Source organism: Hordeum vulgare, chromosome 7H, assembly GCF_904849725.1.
Source record: "Hordeum vulgare subsp. vulgare chromosome 7H, MorexV3_pseudomolecules_assembly, whole genome shotgun sequence".
NCBI classification, from domain to species: Eukaryota; Viridiplantae; Streptophyta; class Magnoliopsida; order Poales; family Poaceae; genus Hordeum; species Hordeum vulgare.
Window position 1 is genome coordinate 105501273 of NC_058524.1, and position 25547 is coordinate 105526819.

Sequence of the window (25547 nt, forward strand, 5' to 3'; positions counted from 1 at the left end):
AACAACAGTTCAGTAGCTTGCATGAACAAGTGGAACAAATTGCTATTTGGGCCTCTTTAATAATTCCCACCACATTGTATGAATCAAGTGATCAACGCGGGCTCACAACCGCATTGCCACTGCTGGTGGCTTCACCGGAACCATTGAGTGGGTCTGGCTTGATGAAATCGCTGAAGTGTTGTGTGATTAGGGAGAAAACGCCCAGTTGATTTACGCTTCCGAGATGGCCATGTCGGCTTGACAAGTGTGCCCATTCGACCATAATCAAGGGAAGATTAAGCATGGCAGGGAATTTTAAACAGACTAAACGCTATCACGGATTTACCAACAAGGGGTAAATAGTGGTATCACTACAAAAAAGGTAAATCCACACCTTGCAATGTCGTAATGAAAAATAATAATAATTCAGATAACAAATACTCCCACTTTCTAAATGCATAGGTACAGGGCACCATCAATATGCAACATTCAAATAACAAGATCAATGCTAGAGATATTTCCAATAGTCCAACTAAGCATAAGGAACCACCTAACCAAAACCGAACCGAACCGAACAACAGCCACAACTGACCACAATGGAACTGACAGTACAGAAGATGGTCTGAATTCTGCATTTGATGAGTCTCAAAAAGCTAGTAGGTCTAGAGATCTAGACTAATGGGATAAGGAGCTTAAACTCAAACTCTATTCACTGTAGCATTCCTGAAAAGCAGTTACCGTTCGGACTTCAGACATGGGCATGCGCCAGTTGCTGCTTTGAGGTCTGTATATGTTTAAACCGGGAAGCTACAAAATAAGGATTGTTTGACCAGAACATTTTGATGATTCAGTCAACTGTTTAAATAGATCGGCATCTCCCAGAAGGAACAGGTTTTAGTTGATGATAAAAGGCATGAATTCAGCGATGCAAAATAGAGGGAACACATTTTTCTTTGCCACAACTTAAATTTGCTCTGCATCTTACGAACTTGAAGTTGTTCTGCAGACTATCACGAGAAGTGAAATGGTTTCGATTGACAAACACAGTTGCTTCCTATCTGCGGTTGTCCAGATCATATGACTGCATCATGCTTGCTTATCTATCTGGAAACATAACTGAAGAAGTAATAGTACAGGAGTGAATTCAAGGTTCATAAAATCCATCACAGGAGCATGAACAACAACAGTTTTACTAGCTTGCATGAACAAGTGGAGCAAATTGCTCAGAGGTACATCCGTGGCGATTGTACAAGGACGAACTAATATATCAGCCAGTGAGTATCCTCGTATACACTTTGCATACAATTTCAACATTGGATTTAATGGACACTACCCCTTGCAGACGAGAAGAAGTTGTTGTATCCTCCAAGTAGATTGGCCGCGGCATTGTTCCTCTTCTCGTTCTCTAGCGCCTCTTCAGCCTTCCACGCTGCTTCAAATGGATCGTGGGAGCACGGCCGCGGTTTGAACGAGTGGTCGTGTCCCTGAAGCGATGGAGCGTGAACATCCGGCGCGGCATTGTAGCTCTTCTCCTTCTCAGCATCATGGAAGACAGGGTAATCAGACTGCAGCATATCCTCCAGTGTGCCTTGGTCCAAGGCATCCAGGCACAGAGGTTCCTGTTGGTCCATCATTCTCTTTAGTTCTTCAATATCAAAACCATCTGCCTCCCCATCCGGCGCAGCGTTGTACCTCTTCTCCTTCCCGAGCGCCTCGCCGGATTCCATCATTCTCTCTAGTTCTTCGATATCAAAACCATCAGCCTCCCCATCCTTCCCGAGTGCCTCGCCGGATTCCATCATCCTCTCTAGTTCTTCGATATCAAAACCATCTGCCTCCCCATCCTTCCCGAGCGCCTCGCCGGATTCCATCAGTCTCTCTAGTTCTTCGATATCAAAACCATCTGCCTCCCCATCCTTCCCGAGCGCCTCGTCGGCCTGCCACTCTGCTTCTGATGGATGGGAGAAGATCACCGGCGGCTTGTAACTCCCCACGCCTTGAACCATGGATAACTTTTCGTTCGTCGAGACGGCCTGCTGCTCCTGCTCTGCTGCTGCTTCATCGAGTAGGAACTTCAGCTCCTCGTCTGGTTCAGAGTAGTGAGACTGTTCCACGTTCTCTTCAGCTTCTAGCGGCACCATGTTCTTTGTAGCTCCGACCATGAGAGTTTCGTCGACTTGCAGCCCGAGAAGCTCCTCCATTGAGCAAGACAACCGGCCCATGTCGTCCTCAGCTTCAGGTATTGACTCATCCGGCAAGAAAACCGGTGCAGCAGCAGTGAACGACGATGTGGGAACGCGCATCCTCTTCTGTGCGTGCGTGCTCGCAGTCACGGCCTCTGGCTGCAGTTCTGGAAGCTTGTACGCGGCTGATTCTTGGCGGACCGCCGCAGGAGCATGCTGAGCCAAGTGCATCCTGCAGAACACCTTCACCCCCTCGGCGACGGTGGCCTCCGGCAGCAGGCACCGGTACTCCTCCATGACCCAGCCGGTGGACTTGCCCTTCTTCTTGAACGACAGGTTCTTGACCTCGCCGACCTTGCTTCCCGCGTGGCTGATCTGCGTGGTCTTCTGGATGGTCCAGGTGCCGCCGCCGGCGGTGCGCACGCTCTGGAGTTTGCTCCCGTTCTTGCTCTTGGACGTGGTGAAAAAGAACCGGTCGCCGCTGCCCGCGGCCTGCGGCGCGGGCGCGTATCGGGCGGCCAGATCCTTGGGCTCGCAGCCGGAGATTTCGACGTCGTGGATGAGCTTCTCGGCACCATGCAGCGTGTCGCTGGAGAGGAGGCGTGGCAGGTAGTACGTGACGGCCTCCACCTCCGTAGGGTTCAGGCGGTAGTGCTGGAAGATGCCATCGACGTCGAGGCCTTCCATCCCGGGCGGCGGCTTCTAGCTAGGGATGGGAGCGAGGGCTGGCGGCTGGCGGCTGGATCGGAAGGTGTTGTGGGAGTGGGACGCGAAGGTGTTCTGTAGGAGTACATGATATTTAAAGACCATGGGCATGCACGCGATGGAGGGACGCGTCAGATTTCCTTTCTGTGAATCCGATTCGGTCCCAGTTTTCCGTCAGTTATCTGAGACTTGCCGCTCCCGTTGCTTTAATTTTCTGATGAAATTATCCGTCAATCCGATCATGATGCGATCCTGAATATGGTGCTGATTGTAATTCTTCTTGATTTTGAGCAATATACAAGTCATTTTTCTTTTCCGCGTCCATTTCTTTTTATCCATGACAACATGCGTTCCTGAAACACTTGTATCTTTATCTAATAATAAATAGTCTATTGCTTCCGTCGGAAAACCCACCGCTGTTTTTTTTTAAAACCCTGTCTTTTAGGTAATTAGACCCGTAGTACCTTTTTATGTGTTACGAACAGGAAAACGTTTCATTTTTGCAGAGAGGCCCCTATGGCATTGGATAAGAGAAACGCATCTGGGCTGACAGAAAACGCACGAAAGGACTATCGCTTCTGCCCTCATAATCCCACATCGATACTTCACAGATAATTTCATCACTTTATATACATGCGCCTCGGTGATTTTACAAGAGGCAACGGAAATCAACAGAGAAACAAATTCGAGAAGAAGAAATTGGGATGACGCGAACAGAGGTGGAGCCGCGAGACAGAGGGGGCTCGGGGCGAAGGAAAGGGGTTGGCGCCGGCGATGCATACGTGGAGGTGGGGGCGTCGGGGTTAGAAGATTCAGCCAACCGACGGGGTAAGTCTTGCCGGAGACTGGCCCCGTAGGCCGACCCCGCAGCAGCACACCATGGGAGGTGGTCGCGAGGTGTAGAGGTGGGAGGCGGTGGAGGAGCAGAGGAGGAGGGGAGTGCGGGCGCCATTGGAAGGGGAGTCGGGGAGATTGGGGATCCTGTGGGGCTCTCTCCCCTAGCGGCGCGAGGTGGAGGAGAGGAGGGGGGGCTGGGGATCGGGCTAGGTTAGGGGATTTAGGAGTGGGTAAGGCTGGGCCTTGGCACGCCTAATGGGTTGAAGGGGGAGTCGGGGAGATTGGGGATCCTGTGGGGCTCTCTCCCCTAGTGGCGCGAGGTGGAGGAGAGGAGGGGGGGCTGGGGATCGGGCTAGGTTAGAGGATTTAGGAGTGGGTAAGGCTGGGCCTTGGCACGCCTAATGGGTTGAAGGGGGAGTCGGGGAGATTGGGGATCCTGTGGGGCTCTCTTCCCTAGCGGCGCGAGGTGGAGGAGAGGAGGGGGGGGGGCTGGGGATCGGGCTAGGTTAGAGGATTTAGGAGTGGGTAAGGCTGGGCCTTGGCACGCCTAATGGGTTGTGCACTACTACTCTCTCTCTTTCCTTTAATTTCTTTTTAAAAAATTTAATTAAAAATATGTGGTATTATTTTTCCGTTGCAATGCACGGGTCCTTGCTAGTCTTACCAAAAAAAATTGGAAGTTTATAAAAATACCGTGAGAAGAAATTCTCACAGGTTCGCGGGTCAAAAAACATGCGTTCCTGAAGATGTAGAACATGACGATGCTACCGCTGTTTTTAGGGGCAGCAAACAGCACAGCTCGGCATGGCCAATTCCTAACTGATGCAAGTATGAGATTCATAAGGAGGGCGCGCACGGACCTAAACGGTGGCAGTGGAGGGGAACATCGGCGGCGTAGGTGATGCGGCAGGGAACATCATCGCCGGTCACCGTCTTCCCTTGAGATTCAGTTGGGATCCCGCCGGTGTCTGCTCGTACTGCCGGGAGTCGGCGCCCTGCCGAGCTTCAGCCGGAGCCTCCTCGCTGCAGCGGGAGAGCCGGGCGGCCGAGCTTCAGCGGGAGCCGCCGCGCCTCCGAGATGCAGCGGGAGTGCCGGGCGGCCGAGCTTCGGCGGGAGCCGCCGCACCTCCGAGATGCAGCGGGAGCGCCGGGTCGCTGAGCTTCAGCGGGAGCCACCGCGCCTACGAGCTGCAGCAGGAGCGGTGGGCCGCCGAGCTTCAGCGGAAGCCGCCGCCAAGATGGGGGCCGAGGTTCCATCGTCGGCATCCTGTAGATTTGTCACTCCACTCTGATCTTTTTTTTCTTTTTCGGACAGATCTACTGTAAAATAGTATGGGCGTAAGAACATTTAGACACGCGCTAAAAATAAATTTAGGATGTCGGATCGCGCTTCATAATTTACATTTTTTTTTCATATATGAAAATTAACATTGGTCCCCACATGATAAAAATATTATAATAATGCGCTAAAACTATTTTAACGCACGAAACTTTTGTACACCTGTTGAAGATTCTCTAAAATTAGGAGGAAAGAGAAACAGCAAGAAAACTGTCTGAACAAAGGCGAGCATAAAGAAGATTTGTATCAAATTACAAATTAGCCACAAGAGCAATTGAGTTTTTACAGAAAAAAAGGATAAAATATAAAAACATAAAAAAGATTACAGTGATTGAAAACCCCAAATGATAACACAAAATATAAAATAAAATATAAAAAACAAATAATAAGATAACCAAAACCCGATACAAAAAACACAGAAAAGAAAAAACAACAACTCAAGCTTCACAAAAACATTGGAAGAAGCTTCCCGAAAACGCTCACCAGCGCTCTTGCACTAATAGGCCGGCCCATCGGAGAAGCTGCATGGCAATTTAATAAAACTAAAAATAAGTATGAAATAAAAAAGGTAAGAAAATAATGGAAGGACAAAGCACAAACCCCGAATCCATCGCATCGCACGACCACAATCAATCATCAGCAAAGAGGGATCAACCAGGCGCTGGAGAGTGAAGACGTGGAACCGTGTCTAACGGCCGGGAGGGCAATTTTTCTCATCAACGGTGTGCGACCAAGCGGGAGGGCGCTTTTCCGCGGGGTAGGTGCATGTCGGTGATGGCGGCGGCCACCGGCAAAAGGAAGCTCGCGGCGGCCACCGGCAAAAGGAAGTTGGCTGCATTTTCCGGAAAAAGGATGTTGGAGGTGACTTTTGTCTTTCGAAAGAAGTAAATGGAAAGACGTTGTGTCATTGTTCGGACAAGATTTTGCCCGATGAATCCAATCAAGGCTTGTTCGGTTAATCCCAGCCAGGAGGGGATTGAAGAGGTATGGAGGGGATTGAGGTGGAATTTGACTTGTAGAGGATTTAATCCCTTCTAATCCCCTCCAAACCCCTTCAATTCTCCAAGAACCGAATAAGGCCTCAAGAGGATCCGTTGCGTCAACGCCTACCTATTTGTGATAGTACCATCTAAGTTACTCGTGATGTTCATCTATCAATCTACGGTGCCTATGTTTGCCACCGATCCAAAGTAGGAGTGTCTGTTTGTATTCATTGTTACTCCAAAGAAACCATTTACTTAAAGTTTATTCACTCGCATTAGGTCAAAAAAACTAGATAGAAAACCGGAGGCCGCCAAGGTCTTCAACCATAATGCATCTTATGTGTGTGTTTTTTTTGGGTAATGAAGAACTTTACTCACACGACGAGGCGCCGGCACTATTAGCCATGAGGCTGGTTACCAGCAAACCTGGGAGAGAGTTCATCCAACACTCCGATACCTTTAAGGGCAGTGCTAGGCGCCGGCGCGCCGGCCCGAGGGCTCGCGTCGGTCGCGCAACAGCCGTCAGATCAGGGCCCCCTGACCGTCAGATCTGGTCGCGCGAGCCCTCACCGCCCGTCATCCTCGCACGCGCTGCCGTCCCAGCACGCGCCTCGTCCGCGCCGACACCCCAGCACGCGCCGACCGCCTCGTCTGTGCCGACGCCCCAGCACGCGCCGACCGCCTCGCCTCGCCTCCTCACCGCTGGTCGCCCTCGCCTTCGGTCGCCGCTGGTCGCCGCCTCGGCCGCCCGTCGAAAGCACCATGGATGTAGCCCGTCGGTCTTCACCTCGTCGGTCACCTCGTTCGGTCGCATCTCACCCCCTGTGTTGCAAACGCTGGATAAAAAGTTTCAATCGTGTGTAGAAAAAGCTTCAACCGTTAAGAAAAACAGCTTCAACCAAAAACTTCAACGAGGGAAAGTTGCAAACGTTGACAGAAAAAGCTTCAACCGTGTATGAAAAAAGTTTCAAACGCCGCTCCGACTGCAGCATCTCGCGTGGTCACTCCTCAAAAGTTTCAACCGTGTATAGAAAAGCTTCAACCGTTAAAAAAAAGCTTCAACCAAATACTTCACGAGGAAAAAAGTACGATTTGCCTTGCAGCTTTTTATATGTATGATTGCAGCTTTTTTTAATCAACGATTGAAGCTTTTTTAAATAGCCGTTGCAGCAATTTTGAGTGACGTTTTGTAAAAACTTGTATACGTGCGCCCCGGCCATGGCGGGCAGCCGACGAGGACGACGGGTGAAAGCTGGATCCGGCGATGCGGACGGTCGACGGTGGCGGGAACTGGCGATTCTGGCGGGCCGACGGGGGCAGGGACCGGCGCAGCGACGGCGGCGGCGCAGGGGCGCGCGGATGATGGGGCGCAGCGCGCGAGCCGTTCGAGATGGGCAGGAGATCGCGGGCCGTTCAGGATGGGGAGAAGAGCGCGAGATCGACGACGCGCGTGCGTCCGGCCGAATGTTCCGCTGGCGCACGGGCGGAAAACGTTTACCTACCTTTAAAGTGCTTGCATGTTTAGCACAAAGGTGGACCGGAATGTTAGCATGCCTCCCTACATGATGATTATCAAAAGAAAGAAAACTAACAGCTAGTTTCTCAATATCTTTTTTTTAACCAGGAAGGCATGTCTGGCCTTTATATTTCATGTGAGAATAGAGTTACATCATTGGCTAATACATCGATGAGAAACCCCGGAGGTTCATCAACCCACTTTATAGTTTTAGTGGGTTCCGCATATCTATCAAGTGTGTCTGCCGCCATATTGGCCTCCCTAGGGCAAAACTAAAATTGGATAAAGCTAAAATTATTAGCGAGAAAGGAACATTCTTCGTAGATTGCAGCGGCCGGTCCCAAAGAGTTGCCACCGTCTAGCATAGTGTCCACAACTTCCATGCAATCAGACTCCACAACAAGCTTTTCCAGGCCCAATTCATTTGCCAGAATGAGACCATCGCGCAGACCTCTAGCTTCCGCCGAGCCCGCATCATCTGCAAAAGGAATGTCACTGCACAGAGCCGCCATGAAGGTCCCTTTTTCATCACGTAGCACAACCCCTGAGCTCCCTGTAACGGAGTCGATATTGAAGCAAGCATCGACATTTAGTTTGTATAGGCCAGCACCTGGTGGTTTCCAACCGTGGTGAAGGACGCCCGACTTCTTCCCCTTGGCCCTATAAAAGTTCTTGGCTAGCGCTGATATTGCATGTGCGGACCTGGGTGGTTCAAAAACTTTCTCACCATTTGTGGATTGTCGTCTCTCCCACCACATGTACCACACAGCTGTTGCAATAAGTTCTGCCCTCCCAACATCCGCGATATGCGACCGGATGGAGCTCTTGGATAGCAGCAAATCTTGTAGAACCGCACTGCCATCCCTATCCATCGTACAAACTTCTTGGATGAGGCTAGATAGCCCTAGAATACGCCAGATTTCCAACACACGCGGGCACTGGAAGAAGAGGTGTTTGATACTTTCACAATCTGATGTGCAAAGAGGGCATTGCGAGCTAGTCTTGATGTGGCGATTCGCGAGGACACCATAGCAGGGGATTGCACCCAGCAAGGACTTCCAAACATGAATCTTGACCTTCGACGGGATCCGTAGCTTCCAGAGCATTTTCCAAATTGGGTTAATACCTGAGGTTTGGTGTATATTTGTCCTCCTCAACTTTCGCCCATGTTGGAATTCCCACTCCTCATGATAAGCCGATCTTACCGAAAAGGCGCCACGTCTGTCCGGGTGCCAGGACACAAAATCAGGCATCATCCCTAGAGCCAATGGAATGGATAGTATGCGCTCGGCGCCCACTGGCCAAAAAAGCTGTCTAATAATCTCCTCATCCCATGATCTACTATCCACATCGATAAGTTCAGAGACTTTTGTAATAACAATATTGTTTCTGGGCGTTAGGAGACGCTTGTTCGGGCTGCTAGGTATCCAAGGGTCATTCCAAATGTTAATTGATGATCCATCCCCTACTCTCCAAATGCTACCTTTTTTGAAAGTTTGGAGACCATGCCATATACTCTGCCAAGTGTATGAGCTTCCCTTCTTCAACTGACAGTTCAGTAGATCACCCTCGGGGTAATACTTTGCTCGAAGCACACGGCCACAGATAGAATCAGGTTCACTCAGGAGTCTCCATGACTGTTTTGCCAGTAGTGCAAGGTTGAAGCAATGTATATCACGGAACCCCATCCCTCCTTGCTCCTTGGGCACACACATCTTCCACCAGGCGAACCAATGCATATGCTTCTTTTGTTCATCATCACCCCACCAGTATTTGGACATCGCAGAGGTTATATCATTGCAAATTTCCTCGGTAGCTTAAAAACGGACATGGCATAAGAAGGAATAGCCTGGATCACAGCTTTGAGTAGGATCTCTCGTCCCCCTACCGATAGAAGTTTCTCTTTCCAGCCTCGAATTCTGCTTAAAACCCTTTCCACCAGGTGTTGAAAACAGTCAGATCTATCCACTCCCACAATAGGTGGGAGCCCAAGATACTTATCTGAAGCAGCCTCGGCCGTAATGTTAAGTGTAATGCACACCTCTGCTCGAATCTAAACTAGAGTACATGGGCTGAAGAAGATCGCCGATTTGGCCTCGCTAACCATTTGTCCCGAAGTTGCGCAGTAATCCTAAAGAACTTGGCGTAAGCAAGCCGCATTAGCCTGATCTGCTCTCATCAATATGAGGGAATCGTCCTCAAATAGAAGGTGTGACACAGGTGGAGCAGCCCGACACACCCTCACCCTGGCTATATTGCCCGCCTGCTCCTCATACGATAATAGGGCTGACAGACCCTCTGCGCACAGCAGGAACAGATAGGGGGACAAAGGGTCTCCTTGTCGAAGACCCCGAGTTGGGACAAAAAAGTCTGACAATTCATTATTTATACACACCTGGTATTGCACCGAGGACACACATTCCATGATAAGATCCACCCAATCCTGAGAGAAGCCCAGCCTGATCATCATCCGTGCTAGAAACTGCCATTCAACACGATCATAAGCTTTGTGCATGTCTAGCTTGACTGCACAAGTACCATACCCAGACATCTTCTTCTTAATAGCGTGATAAGATTCAAAAGCCACCAGGAAGTTATCGGTAATCAACCTTCCTGGGACAAAGGCGCTTTGATTTGGAGATATGATCTCAGACAGCAGGACCTTCAGCCGTGCAACAAGAACCTTCGAAATGATTTTATAAAGGACATTGCACGAGCTGATAGGTCTAAATTGCATTATGCTCTCTGGGTTCTCAACCTTGGGAATCAGAACGATAGTTGTATTATTCCAACCCATCAGTATCTTCTTATTCTGGATAGCTTGAAGAACCTCATCCACCAGATCTTCCCCAATTATGTGCCAAAAACGTTTATAGAAGACCGCATGGAGTCCGTCCGACCCAGGGGCTTTTAAATCTCCAATGTTATAAAGAGCTTTCTTCACCTCCTCCCTAGTATAGGGTTTATTCAAGCGAGCATTCATCTCCGGAGTTACACGAGGGGTAACCTTCTGGATTAAGACCTCATCAATATCCTGTACCTCCGAGTTAAACAAGGAGGAGAAGTATTCCATAGCATGGTTTTAGAGATCATGTGGATCCTCTATCCAATCACCATTATCTCCTCTTAACTTCTTGATGAGGTTGCGCTTCTTCCTACCATTCGCTGCACGATGGAAAAACTACGTGTTTTGATCCCCTTTCGACAGCCAGTCCGCTCTACGACGCTGGATCCAATACAATTCCTCCTGCTCAAGGAGTTTCTCGATCTGTATATGTAGTTCCTGTTGCTTGACTGCTGCTTCATCAGGTAGGGGTCCCGAAAGAACGGCATTCAGCTCCAGCTGCAAACCCCGGAGTCTCCTTCTCGGTCCTTGCAGAACCTCCCTGTCCCACTTATGTAAATCGGCATGGACATCAGCGAAGATCGTAGCAAGGGGGGCAGTTCCTTCCCCTCTCCTTCTATCCCACACTATTTGAATAATGGATTCAATGTTCTCCTCACCTAGCCATCGGGCTTCAAATTTTCGAGGACCTGTCGATCTTACCTGGAATAGGCCCGAAGAGTGTTCTGTATCTATAAGTATAGGGCGGTGGTCAGACTTATCGAACTCCTCGTTGGACACCCCATAGTCCGGGAACAGATCCGCCCAGCTGGCGTTGCCTACAGCCGATCGAGCCGCTCACGAATGTTCCCCCTCCGCCAGGTGAAACTATCTCCAGAGTATCCTAGATCGTCAAGCCCACAGTCTGTGAGAGCATCACTAAAACCATGCAAACAACAGATCGGTCTCAGGGCTCCCCCCCCCTCTTTCTCATAACTGTGTAAAATTTCATTAAAATGCCCTGCCAACAACCATGGTAAATTTATCATCGCATGTAGCTGTCCCATATAGTCCCATGTTAGGTGTTTCCTATCTCCACTTGGCTCGCCATAAAACCCAGTAAATCTCCATCCATCCACCTCATGTTCTCTTATTCTGATGTCAATGAAGTTGGGCTGTATTTCGGTCGAGGTTACTGAAAAGACCTCGATGACGCCTAGAGGGGGGTGAATAGGCTATTTAAAAACTTCTTCGGATTTGGCTTGAAACTAATGCGGAAATAAACTAAGAGGGTACTTGTCAAGCACAAATTCTAAATGCACTAGGCACTGCAACGTGTATCAACAACACGATCTACCAAGATGGACACAATACAATTACTAACAAGCACAAGTAAGTTACACAAACTTACTTGAGCTATATCACACGAGAAGTAGGTGAACAACACAAGATACTAGATCACACTATATCACACGATATATCAAAGGCCGCAAGTATGAACGTGTGGATATAGAGGGTATGCTTGAATGATTAATCTTGTACAAGAAATAGCCAACACAATATAATGAGCACAAACAATATGCAATGTATGTATGCTCAAGTAACACAAGTAAACCACAAGTAAGGAGTTAGGGTTAAGGATAACCAAGGTCACTGAGACGAAGATGTATCTCGATGTTCACTTCCTTGGAGGGAAGCTAGTCACCGTTAGAGAGGTGGATGTTACCACGAAGGCACACCAACGCCACGAAGGCTCACCCTATTCTCCCTTTGAGATAACACCACGAAGGCGTTTCTCAACCACTAGTGGTAAGCCTTTGAGGTGGCTTCCAAACCCTCACAAACTTTTCCGGGGAGTAATCACACGGATTGATTCCTCTCCGAAGAACTCCTACCGCCTAGGAGTCTCCAACCTCCAAGAGTAACAAGATCACAGGGAATGCTCAAAACTTGCTCAAATCTCAAATAGCTTGGGTTGAGAGGAGGAGAGGGAGACGATCTATCTTTTGATTGGAACAACTCTCAAAGGGGCTCACAAATGCTCTTGGGATCTAAGATTTGGTGTGAGCAAATGTGTGTGAGGTAGAAGTGTGTTCTTATGAGGATAAGGCTGTGTTGGGCACCCTCTCACGAAGTGGGAGAGGGGTATTTATAGTGGGGAGAGAAAAACAGCCGTTGGGGACACTTTAAGTCACACAGGGTCCAAACGTCCGGCAGTTCTCAGAAGTCCGGGCGTTCGCAAGGGGTCGGACGTCCGACAAGGGTCGGTCGTTCGAGGGCTGTAGCTATGACTGGAAACACTGTGAATTGAACAGCGACCGGACGTCCGGAGAAGGCCAGAAATCCGAGTTATTCGACTCAATTTCTTCTGGTGGGAGGTTCCGGATTTCCGAAAGGGGACGGACGTTCGGCCCTCGGACGTCTGGAGGGAGCCGGAAATCCGAGTTATAGAGCTCATGTTCTTCTGGTGCAGGGCTCCGGATTTCCGAAGCTGGTCGGTCGACCGGCCCTCGGATGTCCGGAGGGAGCCGGAAATACGAGTTTATAGGGCTCAAGTTCTTCTGGTGCAAGGCTCCGGATTTCCGAAGCCTGTCGGTCGTCAGACCCTTGACCGGCCCTCGGACGTCCGGAGGGAGCCGGAAGTCCGAGTTATATGGCTCAAGTTTCTCTGGTGCATAGTTCCGGAATTCCGAAGCTGGTCGGATATCCAGGCCTCGGACGTCCGAAGAGAGCCGGAAGTCCGAGTTATATGGCTCTGATTTCTCTCGTATAGGATTCCGGATTTCCGAAGCAGTCGGTCGTCCGGCCCTCGGACGTCCGGAGGAAGCCGGATGTCCGAGGCACTGGTTCTGTTTTCATATAACAGCACAGCAGTGGAGATGTAGTTTGAGCAAGTTCATCGCAAAACCTGTGATCCCCTCTTAATAGTGCGGGATCCCTAAAGACTCAAGAATCATAAAAGGGGTACTGATGATCCTACTTGAGTGTATACTTTTATTCGCGGATCATCACTCCGCACAACTAACGTCAAAGGAACTGATACCTCTGAGTTAGCCCTTTCACTTGAGCTTGATGTTGTTGTTCCTTCTTGGCTCAAGTTGAAAGCAAGACATGATGAAGTCTTCAAGTAGCTCTCCCATACACAATGTGGAAAGCCTAGCTTATGTATTCATCTTCATTTGTCCACCATGTGAACATCCACAAGAATCAAACATGTAGTGCTCAGGAATGCTTATCTTGATCTTGTCCTTGTTAGCACATGAGCTTGTCCTTATCAACACATGATCATTAACAATAGTTTCAATGATATATTCGTGATGATCCACTTGAACTTGCACACCACAATCTTGATGACGATCGCCACTTGACGTCATCCTTCATGGGTTGTATGAGATCTTTCTTTTGACGCAAGCCCATGGAAGCACACCTAACCCCCACATAGGACTCTCACAAAGACCATGGGTTAGTACACAAACACGTAATGTACAATGCTTACCATACCATGGGATCACTTGATCCCTCTCGGTACATCTTATACGCTTTGTGTGTTGATCATCTTGATTTACTCTTTGTCTAAGATCTTGATCAACCTAGTGTCTCTATGACCATTCTTTGGATAATACCTTGAATACCATCTTGGTCATCATATAAACTCCTTGAACCCAACAGATGGACTTCAAGAAGTGCCTATGGACAAATCCTATAAATATAACTTAAGGCAACCATTAGTCCATAGGAATTGTCATCAATTACCAAAACCACATATGGAGATATATGCTCTAACAGTTACGCCCAAGCTCCTATGCCACAACATCACCAGTCCACCACTACGACCGTCGCTTTCAGACACCGCCATGGAATCAAACCCAAGCCTTCTCATCAACTTTTCTGCCTTCGCTTTGTTCAGGTGTGCTTCAGACAGAAAAAGCACATCCGATTTAGTCCGCCCCTGGATTCCCAAGAGCGCTCGAACTGCCGCCGGTTTACGTAACCCACGGCAGTTCCAACATAGGATTTTCATTGCGTCCGGTCGAGCTCTTTATCAGAGCTCGCCGATATCTGATGACTAGCATCCATAGTTGCTTTGCTACCAGTGCGGGACCTTTTTGAATCTTGTGATGAGGCATCTTCTTCATCCTTTTCCTCTCCGTTACTGTCAGGGTCCCGGGGCTCCGGCAGAGCACTGCCATCGGCCGTTGAGCCGCCCAAAGCCAATTCATTCCTGCCAGAAACCACAGGAACATCATATGTGAGTCTCTTGCGCGTTTTGTCTCCATCCACCATACTCCCCCCGCTAGCTTTTAGATGGCTACTAGCATCATCCTTCAAATCGCCATCCGAAGTAGGGTCTCGATCAGTTCTTCCCTGAGGGTTAGGATGGTGCACCCCTTTGCCACTTTGGCGTGGGAGCTGCCCTTGTGATCCCGGTCTGGGCGCAAGAATCCAATCCCCCCAAGCCATGGATGCCTTATCATGCTTCCCACTACCATGTTCCATATATGTATGTCCCATGTGGCCACACACATAGTTGAAGACGGACATCTTCTCATAGAGGATCGAGTAGTATACTTTCTTTTGATTCTTGGTGATAGATACAAATCTCATCAGTGGTTCATTCACATCTAGTTTAACCCGGACCCTCACGATTCTACCGTTCCCCCATCTAGGGTTTAGCATGACCTTCACCACCGTGCCAACTTTCTTCGTCAGAGATTTGATGACCGGGTCTTTCCTGTACATAGGAGGGAGATCCAGCACCTGGATCCATACCTCCAGTTGATCCAGGATTACATCATCAAACTTAGTAAAGCCATCGTAACTTTCCATTAGGACAGCGTGATCTCGGAAGAGCCATGGTCCTTCTTCAGTTATCCTCTTCCAATCCCCCATGCAGTTCACCGTGAAGGAGAAGAGGTTCTCTCCTAACGCATTGAACGTGACCCTCTGGGCCAAGCTCCATAACATCCGCATGTTCTCGTAGAAGGCTCCTCTTGAGAACGGTTTATCGATATGAACCCTAGCAATCGCCATAAACTCCACTGCTTCCCCTTCGTCCGAAAGTTCTTCATCGAAGTTGAGATCATCCTCCTCCCGCTCGTGCAGATTCAGCTGCCCGATTAGATCATCCACCCCCGCCGAGCCGCCGGCTCTGGTCGTGATATTCGCCGAAGACTTGGATCTCGAGGGCTCCATAGTCTAACCGGGACCAACTCACAACGCGACGAGAGGCCTCCCCGTCCTGGCGTATATATAAGCTTCTCCTCAAACGTCCGAGATGGAGTGGAAGACGGACACCTCCTGTGCCCGGATCGGTTCGAACCCTAGACGTCGCCGTCAGGGTAGATGAACCCTAGACGTCGCCGTCAGGGTAGGATGCTTCTTTTTACAGCCTCTAGCTGGACAGGATGCGTCGACACTTTGGGAGAGGAAGAGCTAGTTTCTCAATATCTAAGAGTAACGGATGCTGTCTTATGTGTTTGGTTGTCCTGATAACCATTAGTACAACGGTCAGTACACACAAAGCCTCATTGCATGTGGTGTGCTCTCGAAAGTTTGCATAAGTCCGATAGTCGCTTTCAAGGCCAACCACGAATGATCTGAGACTCGGGTGAGCCACTTATGGCATTCCAGAGCTTTGACATTGACAACTCTCCCAACAGCTCCTGAAAGCATCCACGTCTATGACTTGTGTTGGTTATCATTTCCATACTTTTACTTGTGATTGCTAGTTAGTTAGCTAATCGCGATTTGTTTACATTGATTACTAGCTTGCTTGTCAAACAGATCGTTTTCATCATATACCAAATTTGACAACTAAGCTAATTGTAGTCTCATCTCTCATGTTCACCTCCCTGAGAAATGACATGTCCCTGTAACCACGTGCTGGTGAACAACACCTTCAGCCCGGAGCAGCAACACCTTCATCACCTCCGATCTCTGTTGAGAATGGCCACCACTAGTCGCGGAAGGACGCCGAGCAAACTGAAAAGCAATGAAACAGAGAGGTATTTTGCATACATCAACATTTTCAGAATTTCAGGGTATTTTAGACATTCTCGACTTACAGATAGCAAGTCATTTCTCAGCTCAGCAGTTTTGAGCCCTGACAGCACATGTAAAAAGAAAATTACTAATAATAGCTGCAACTTCGATAACCTGCTGTTCAGAAAATTATTGTCAAAAACAACTTGAGGGGTGGGGTGGGGTGGGGGTTGTTAAATGTGGAGCAATCGGACCATAGAAAAGCTAGAATCAGTTATTACGACGTCCACTTAACCCACTCCAACTCAACATCTTATTAAACATTCCACAATGCGGAGACTGTCGCTCCGCTCTGGGAGGTTTGTTCTCCACTCTCAAAACTGCAAGGAACAAGAAGAAAATTTCAAAGAGATGCACTCTACATCCGCTCTCTATATCTCGGCGCCGAGCTCCAACATCAAGGTGTGGTTCGAGGCGTCGCTTCCAGGGCCGCTGAACTGGATGGGACCTGCCATCACAAGAAAGAACGACTTGTTAGTTTGTTTCTCTCATAGATGCAAGTCATTGCTGGCAGTTTTCCTACTACATACCGGGGCTGATGTATCGGTTCTTGATGGCCCATTCATCCCGCATCGAGGCAAACTTCTTAAATGGCGCAGCTGAAAAATGACATTGCAACAGATCAGGCTTTCGTAGGAGTACATAAACCTATTAACTGTCAGTAACAGAAATGGAAGGGCTTCATACCATCAAGCTCAACCATAGCCTTCTTGATCACTGGCTTGAACTTGCCTGGTTGCCGAGAATGAGAAAGTTAGAATTTGACATTAATAGTCCAAAATATGAATAAAATGGATTTTTATTATCATATTTACTAACAGTCAAAAGAACTCGACTGGAACATACTTGAGTCGAAAGAACCACATATTTGGGTAACCTTCAGGTCAAAAGTAGAAAAATGCATTGAAAACGAGGTATTGTAGAAAATTACCATGCCTCCTCTCAACATCCATCAACGCAGTCAGTGCAGTTCCTCCAACAGTCCATTGTTCCACAGGAGCAGCCAGGTTACCAACCTACAGGAAAAAAAACAAGGACAAACTCAATCCACTGAAGTACATATACAATAGTTTGAAGATGATCATATTATGTTTGATTTGTGAACTTTAATGCTCTATCCAATAATGAATATGGCGTGGAAACTGGAAGAGTGTATACAAAAATGTTTGCATCATGGAGAAGTGGTTCGAATTTAGGAGGTAAACACAGTAAATATGACTCCAGAAATGATGGTTAAGCAATGCCAAATATCTATCAAGTAACGCAGTAGAAAAATATAGTGTGCATACCGACGAGATAAGTCCTGTCTTGCCAAACTGGAGAAGAGCACCAGCACCATAGCCTAATGCATAGCAATAGCTGGAATCAAAATTGGTAGGGAGGCCGCACCTTCCTTCATATCTGCAAAATGACGAAGCGATAGCATGAAAGCATGTTCGTTAATTTGGAAAATGTGAAACTGCAACAATATATACTCACCCAAAGAAGTGAGACTGGCCTCTGAAATGTGCAGAGTACTTCCCCGCCGCTCTTCTCTTCTCCAATTCAGTTTCAACCATGGCAATAAGCATTTTCTCAGTTTCAATTTTCGCAACCTGTAACAGAATTTCAGACCAGTCAGCTAACTTTTTGATATAAATGGCCGATTTCAGAGAAATAAACAAAATTAAGGTGGTTCAACAACTTTCCCTGTTTTTACCTGAACATTGCCATGTGGATCTCTTTCAAGCAAAAGCTGCTCCTGAATGGTTTTGGGCAGGAAGTCAAACAACTGCCTAGATGCTGGTTCAAGCTTGCTTTTCCAAGCCCCTGCCTCGTCAACAACGTCATGCGCCAAAATTTCATTCAATTCCGCAATGAGTTTTTGAATCTGGAGAAAAGAAAGAATGGTATCAGTAACGCAGTCGGTCAGTATACAAAATTGGAGAAAGCACAAAGATAGTCAAACCTCTGGGATGAAATCAATCAGGCCCTCTGGTATTAGGACAACTCCATAGTTGTAACCAAGTTCTGCACGTTTGCAAACAACATCGGTAATGTAGTCTGTGACATTCTTGAGTGTTTCCTTCTTCTCAGCAACCTTCACGAATGAAAACATTAAAAAATTAACAAAATGTGTCTTGTAGTTCTGGACACTTAATCTTAGAACATATAAGGATTAATGTTTGGTATGAAAAGATAAAAACAGAATTGTGAATAACATAAATTATGTCATCTGACTAGAAGAAGGCTGCAGTGGGATATAGTTTTATTTCAACTTCGGATGTACTTCATATATGATTTCCTAACCTCTTCACCGATGAGTGCAACATTAGGGTGTGTCTGTAGAGCACACTCTAGTGTAATGTGAGAAGCAGCACGACCCATAAGCCTCACAACTGCATGTGAAATAGAAAAGTACATGTTATTCAGTGGATAAAGAAAAAAGAAAAGAAAAACATGTACTATCATGGATAATATATGTTTGCACTCTGCGGTATGCCAAAAAGAAAAGAAATCTGCCAACAAAATTTTAATACTCTCTACACGTACTTAACAATTCAATTAATAATGAAGACTGAATAGCACTCTGATACAGGAGTTATCTGCTGTAACAAACAGTATTGGTAAAGCTTAATTTATTTTGACTATTGGGCTCTCTGTTAAGTGTGAAGTAAATGGTTTAGCATGCTGAAACAATGAGTGGAAAAACTTACAGTGGTAGTATTTGCCTGTTGACCGTGCATCAGTCATGACATTGCCAATCATTTCGGAGTATATCTGGAAGGAGCACAAACTCATGTCATGACATGACACTAAATCTTCATATGCATGAAATGTCCTGATTCCACATTAGACTGAGCGAATGATCTAAGCATGCAGACCTATGCTAGCCAATGCTAGCCCGGTAGTTCACGAAGCGCAATACATGCATTCGACAAACACTGAGCATGGGATGCAAAATCAGGAAGAATTGAGATATTTTGGTTTTCAAACCAAATAAAATAAATCCATGTAGTGCTGAATAGTTCTAGGTCAAACCCCCTTCAACTGAAGATGACACAACTGATTTGTTGAAATGTTATAGTACAAAGTAGTTTACTGATCGAGTGATTTCTGATATAGTCAATACTCATTTACTATTTTACTCATGCCCCCAAGATGTTAAGAATAGTATGTTCTTGACATTTAGTCATTTATATCTTCCCATTCTCAAATATTCAATGCAATGTGCGTTTATATCTAATCCATACATACTTAATTTATCGATGTATCGGTGCAATATGAGTGTTTCCATACAAGATATAATGCCTAAGGGCAAAAACCCAATACCTTGCAAGCAGTGTCAAATCCAAAGCTTGTTGGGACCTCCTTGCATTTCAGATCTCCATCAATAGTCTTTGGGCAACCAATAACACGAGTCTTCAAGTTCCTTCCCCTGGGATGCAAAAAACATGACTTAGAATCATCTTTGTTAAGAAGTCAAGTAGCAGATGCTCCATTCAATACCACAAGAAGTGCAATCTATGCACCTATTTATCACCCAGCTTCTCTCTCCTGCATTTATATGTACTACTCTCACAAACAAATACTTAATGTGCTTCCAGTGTATTTAAGTATAATAGGTACCATGGTCATTTGCTCTTACATATCTCATGGTTTTATAAGCTTCTTAATCTTTGTGTTCACCGAGAATATGGCTTACAATCTACAGAAGGCAGGAGTAACTACCAAATATGGCACAGAAAGGGTGAAATATAGATAGAGGATTTACTTGTGATAAAATAATTCAAGACAAATACATGAATAAGCTAAATTAGAAGCTACACCATTGTAGAACAAAAATAGAAGGATTTAACAGTGTAAAGCTTCAGACACTAACAGCAACCAAAAAATCCTTTAGGTGGACAAAAGAGTGAGTTGTCGTTTCAGCAGCCAACCTGAAGTATTCACCAAGGAGGCATGCATTAGTGTTTGAATCATCACCACCAATGACAACAAGTCCATCCAAATCAAGTCTGTTGACTGTGTCTTCAGCTTGCTTGAACTGCAAAAAACATCAAACAGAGTTACAAATAAAGATAACACTAGTGAAGTACTGGTTAGTCAACACTCACTTGCAGTAAATACTTGCATATAGCCGTATAGACACTAGAAGGACGGATGCAGTAAATACTTGTGTATAGACACTCAAAGACAAACCTGCTCTGGTGTTTCAATCTTGTCCCTTCCACTGCAGATCATATCGAATCCACCCTATTGAAAAGGTTACACATAATTGGTGAGTAATAACAGAAACAGCGTTAAGGGGTCTACTAATCAAGAGTAATTGAGACCTAGCATCATAATAATTCAGATGATACATCTATCAGATATCTTATGATATTCACCTAAACCTTAGTACGTGTAGGAAGGTTTGCATAAAAGTCATGACACTTTGAAATTTCAATAAGCGTGCTCAGTAAATAGAGGTCATGCTGCCATACCTGGTTTCTGTAGGGGTACACGAAATCAGCAGTCAGCTCGACGTACTTGCCCTTCATGACACCAGCTGGGCCTCCCTTGAATCCATACATGGTGCTGCCTTTGGCACGCTCCTGCAGGTAATCTGATCCAGCAGAAACCATGACAAGTCAACTACAGGAAAACTTCAGTAAAAAGCATAGCAAGATCTACAACTGTGCAGGTTCAGTGTCGAAGCTGGCTTGAAGATATCACAGTCGCCTAAAATAATATCATAGTCCGCCTCAGATCCTTCACCGGAGAAGGAAGAGACTGGCACAGTGGCACTAACATCACTCGAATTCAATCATGAACAGCAATTTTAAATTTCGGTTGGTCTCAGCTAGTGGGCCGTTGCAGATTTCGTCAAAGCGAACCGTCAGGTCGAGATCACTGGCACTCACCAAAGATGCCGCAGATCACATTGTGCCCGCCCGGCGCCTGGCCGCCCGAGAGCACGACGCCGATCTTGAGCGGCTTCGACGCGACCGGCTCGGCGGTCGGCACGACGGAGGCCGACGGCTGGCCGTAGAGGCAGGGGAACAGCTTGGCGATCTCATCTGCGGACAGATCGAATCACGGCCGTCAAAATCCCAAATTCAAAATCCTCCCAGGCCGAGATCCGGGAGGCGACGCGTATACTCCCAGGGAAGGGTGTCCGTTACTCACCGGGGCTCCCCGCTGCGGTGCTGGCGGGCCCGTCGGCGAGGGTGAAGTGGGAGCGGAGGACGGAGGGGAGGGGCAGCATGTGCGCGATGCGGCTCGTCTGCACCTCGCTGTACACGGACGCGAGGCGCCCGGGCACGGGCGCCGCGCCCCCGTTGGAGGCCACCGCCGCGGCCGCCATGCGATGCGATGCGGTTGCCGGTGAGGTGGCGCTGGTGGCGAGATTTGGAGGAATATGCTGTGGGCGGAGGGAGCGGTCAGTTGGGTGGGGTGTGTCGCCGCGGGGTTTTATGATGCGATCGAGCGATCGGTCGGTCTCGTGCTCCTTTTGCGGGTGAGCCCCTGGGTTCGTGGCCGCCTGACCTAATTTTAGCACACGGTATTGGAGTGCTCCCCAAGATGAACTCTCGCCATCGAAAGGGCCTTTTTGGTTTGACGGAATTCTGAAGATTTAGGCCATGTAGGATTTGAAATGTCATGGTGTGTCACTGTAAAACATACCTAGAGAAGTTGAAGGTGATAAAAAGAAATCCTACGATATGCAATTGTTGCCATCATTAAAACTAATAAAGAAAAACCTATGATTCTGGACTCCGTGGAGTTTTTTCTCTCTTTTGAATTGCACGTAAAGTAGACCATAGTAAAAACTCCTAATATTGTACTAGAATTGCATTAATTAATTTGGATAGGAGGGAGTATGTTTTCTACAAATCGAACAAGCTTTATAGAGGATATTAGGTAATTTTATGTAATGGCCTACTATATAACCCGACATGTATAATGGAAATATACCACGTCCGCATATGAAGACATATAGTACCTGGTTGTCATGGACCGTGTGATAAGTGTACATGGGTTGTTGACATATGTCGATAGCTGGTTGTCAGAGAAGGAAGCAGACTGAAGAACCGCATCGAACATAAAAACTGCACCGTTGACTTCGTCTTTCTCTGCTTCGCTGCTTTTGTTCCTCTCGTCTAGCTCCCCTTGTCTATTCACAAGCAGTGTACCCTTCTTTGCTCGTGTCCGGTGATCTTCATGAGAGGTTGCAATCCACTTCCGTTAGTAGTTCACACTACAATATTGCATTAATGTTGATTTTGATCTAGTCGGCCAGGGGAGGTTACCACCTCGCGGTCTCTCGCTCAACTCCAACAATAGAAGCACCCACACAAGGCAAAAGAAACACCCATCTTTTCTTCTACACGTGCACATTGACAACACTATAAGCAAAACATCCAGCAACGGAGGACAACTAATTGTCCACAAGAACGCCAAATGTAGGTTTTGTCATATACAAAGATGATATTATTTTGACTTTTTCGTACCCTCCAAAAAAGAAACAACAACTTACAGCGCATAGAAGGGTCGGCATGATTTGAAATATTATAGCTAAACCGAGTTATTAGCTAACAATAATGTGACATCATTCGTGCGCATACTAAGAACAAGCAAGTGTGTTTGTAAAAGATAAAATAAGGCGAGAAAAAGTAATTTCCTACATTAAGGTTTACCTTTTTTGTTATTGTGAATTAACTTTTACTAATTTTCTACATGTTTCACAATCAATATTCGTCGATAATTTGCATAGTGTATATCCCAGTCGGCTGATTTTCTTTGATACTTATCCATTTGCTATTCCAAAGACAAGCATCGGGATGGAAACCGATTGAATGCAGCTTAAAAGATGTGAATATTTCATACTACTCCATTAGAGCATTGTAGGGAGTGACCTGGGTACACCATTGGAACTGGAAGGGTCTATATGCATATGTCGAACTATTTTGCCATTTTGTTTTTGGCCTGTCTCTTGCAACCTCGGCCGGCCGTGGTATTTCAGCTACATGTCGCTGCCGTTGCGCTGCCGCTGCTGCTGGTCTTCTGCGTGTGGCGGTCAGGCCATACTTCACATGCGTGGGAGTTTTTTTTTCTGTATAAGGAGAGTGCACAAAACGTATCTAGTGCGAAAGAACTTTGAAGCTTATTAAATTTTTTATTAAGTCAATAGAGGAAATTATACATAGATGGCCTTAGATATGAAAATGTCGTTCGGAGGCCGAGCACCATGCAAGCCGTAATCTGGCGCGTTAGTCTTCATAGGGATCAGCTGACATATTGTATTATTCTAGGTATTTTAATCTGACACCTTTTTGCTACCCACAATATTCTCAATTTATGCACAGTGTTTGTTCATGTTAATGATGCTGCCCTGCCCTGTCAAGCTGTTCACGAACATGGGCGGGAGTACATATGAGACGCTAAAACATCAGCAACAACAACAACAAAAAACACACCATCTTGTGATGTGTCATTTAAACTTGCTAGCCGCTTTTTAAACATTGGGATTTGTGCTCAAAATTACTTGAGTCGAGTAATTAAGTTATCCATTACTGCTGGACGAATCGTAGGGATATATGCCTAGAATTATTTAAATGGGACATGTGATTTTTCCATATGAACCAATTGTTCTCAAACCTGTCATGCTATTAGTTCAACTCTTGCTAAAAAATATTCTCACTGTCGAAAAAAAGTCCATGCGTTGTCGTCGGCGTTGCTGCCGGTCTGCCTCGTCTCTCTCTGGTGACCTTAGGGTCATGGAGACGTGGTGGATCCTAGCACTTGCCGACGGGAGGTTTTGTTTTTAGATTTCTCTTTTGATTTTGTTAGGATTTGTGTACTGCTCATGAAGATGAAATGGCGACGGCTTTCTAAAAATGGTATAAGCCTTTTCCTCGGCTAGACCCTCTTTCGGTGATTTGTGTAGCATCATAGGAGGGCTCGTGTCTCCACCGGATCTCGCAGAATTCGATCAATGGTTGTCTTTAGTGGATCTATTCGGATCCATTTTTCGTTCGTCGATGTTCGCGTGTCTTTAATTTCGTGCTTTCGATCTACGTGTTTCTTCATCGGTGACGGTCGTTGTTATAGGGGTCTTAGCACGTCGACTTTTCAATTGTCTACTACAATAATTATTGTCCAGCTCCGACGAGGGGGGGGGGAGGGGTGATGATGACGGTGGGCCATTGACTCACTTTAGTGCCTGCAGTCATTACTAGGTGGTCTATGAATCTAGATGCAATTTTTATTAGTTCTAATATTCGTTGTATTGAGCTATGACTCCCCCGGGCTTCCGCTCTACTCGTCTCTCGGGTGACGGACGAACCATCCCCCCACCCCCCGCGCGCGCTCCTCCAGCTTCCCTCCCCTTCATCCTACCTTTTTGTCGTCGTCGACGTGGTCCACCAGGCCCTGCCTATGTACCGCTGCCGGCGGCGGGCCGACTTTTCCCCGCACGAGTGTTTGGGGGGACGCGGAGGCTCTTTTGACTGCGGCGGTGTTGTTGGAATTATGCCCTAGAGGCAATGATAAATAAGTTATTATTATAATTCCTGTATCAAGATAATCATTTATTATCCATGCTATAATTGTATCAAATGAAGACTTAGATACATGTGTGGATACATAGACAAAACACTTTCCCTAGCGAGCCTCTAGTTGGCTAGCCAGTTGATCAAGGATAGTCAAGGTCTTCTGACTATGTACAAGATGTTGTTGCTTGATAACTGGATCACATCATTAAGTGAATCATGTGATGGACTAGACCCAAACTAATGAACGTAGCATGTTGATCGTGTCATTTTGTTGCTACTGTTTTCTGCGTGTCAAGTATTTATTCCTATGACCATGAGATCATATAACTCACTCGCACCGGAGGAATGCCTTCTGTGTATCAAACGTCATAACGTAACTGGGTGACTATAAAGATGCTCTACAGGTATCTCCTAAGGTGTCCGTTGAGTTAGTATGGATCAAGACTGAGATTTGTCACTCCGTGTGACGGAGAGGTATCTCGGGGCCCACTCGGTAATACAACATCACACACAAGCCTTTGCAAGCAATGTGACTTAATGTAAGTCACGGGATCTTGTATTACGGAACGAGTAAAGAGACTTGCCGGTAAACGAGATTGAAATAGGTATGTGGATACTGA

The 25547-nt window shown here is 46.8% G+C and overlaps 2 protein-coding genes across 2 annotated transcripts; both read right to left on the reverse strand.

The window, feature by feature from the left end:
- Positions 1-382: 382 nt before the first annotated feature.
- LOC123413215 (NAC domain-containing protein 89-like) lies at positions 383-4566 on the reverse strand. The gene has a single exon (XM_045106160.1). It carries the CDS (start codon positions 2847-2849, stop codon positions 1299-1301), a length of 1551 nt encoding a protein of 516 aa, XP_044962095.1. The 5' UTR covers positions 2850-4566; the 3' UTR covers positions 383-1298.
- Positions 4567-16604: 12038 nt separating this feature from the next.
- On the reverse strand, positions 16605-21852 carry LOC123407288 (pyrophosphate--fructose 6-phosphate 1-phosphotransferase subunit beta-like). The gene is made up of 16 exons (XM_045100394.1): positions 21560-21852; positions 21295-21450; positions 20875-20996; positions 20591-20644; positions 20329-20435; positions 19721-19826; positions 19105-19168; positions 18698-18786; positions 18357-18488; positions 18108-18278; positions 17888-18003; positions 17698-17809; positions 17340-17424; positions 17096-17140; positions 16939-17007; positions 16605-16856 (listed from the first exon to the last, which is right to left on the reverse strand). Exons 1-16 carry the CDS (start codon positions 21735-21737, stop codon positions 16780-16782), a joined length of 1683 nt encoding a protein of 560 aa, XP_044956329.1. The 5' UTR covers positions 21738-21852; the 3' UTR covers positions 16605-16779.
- Between the last annotated feature and the right edge of the window lie 3695 nt (positions 21853-25547).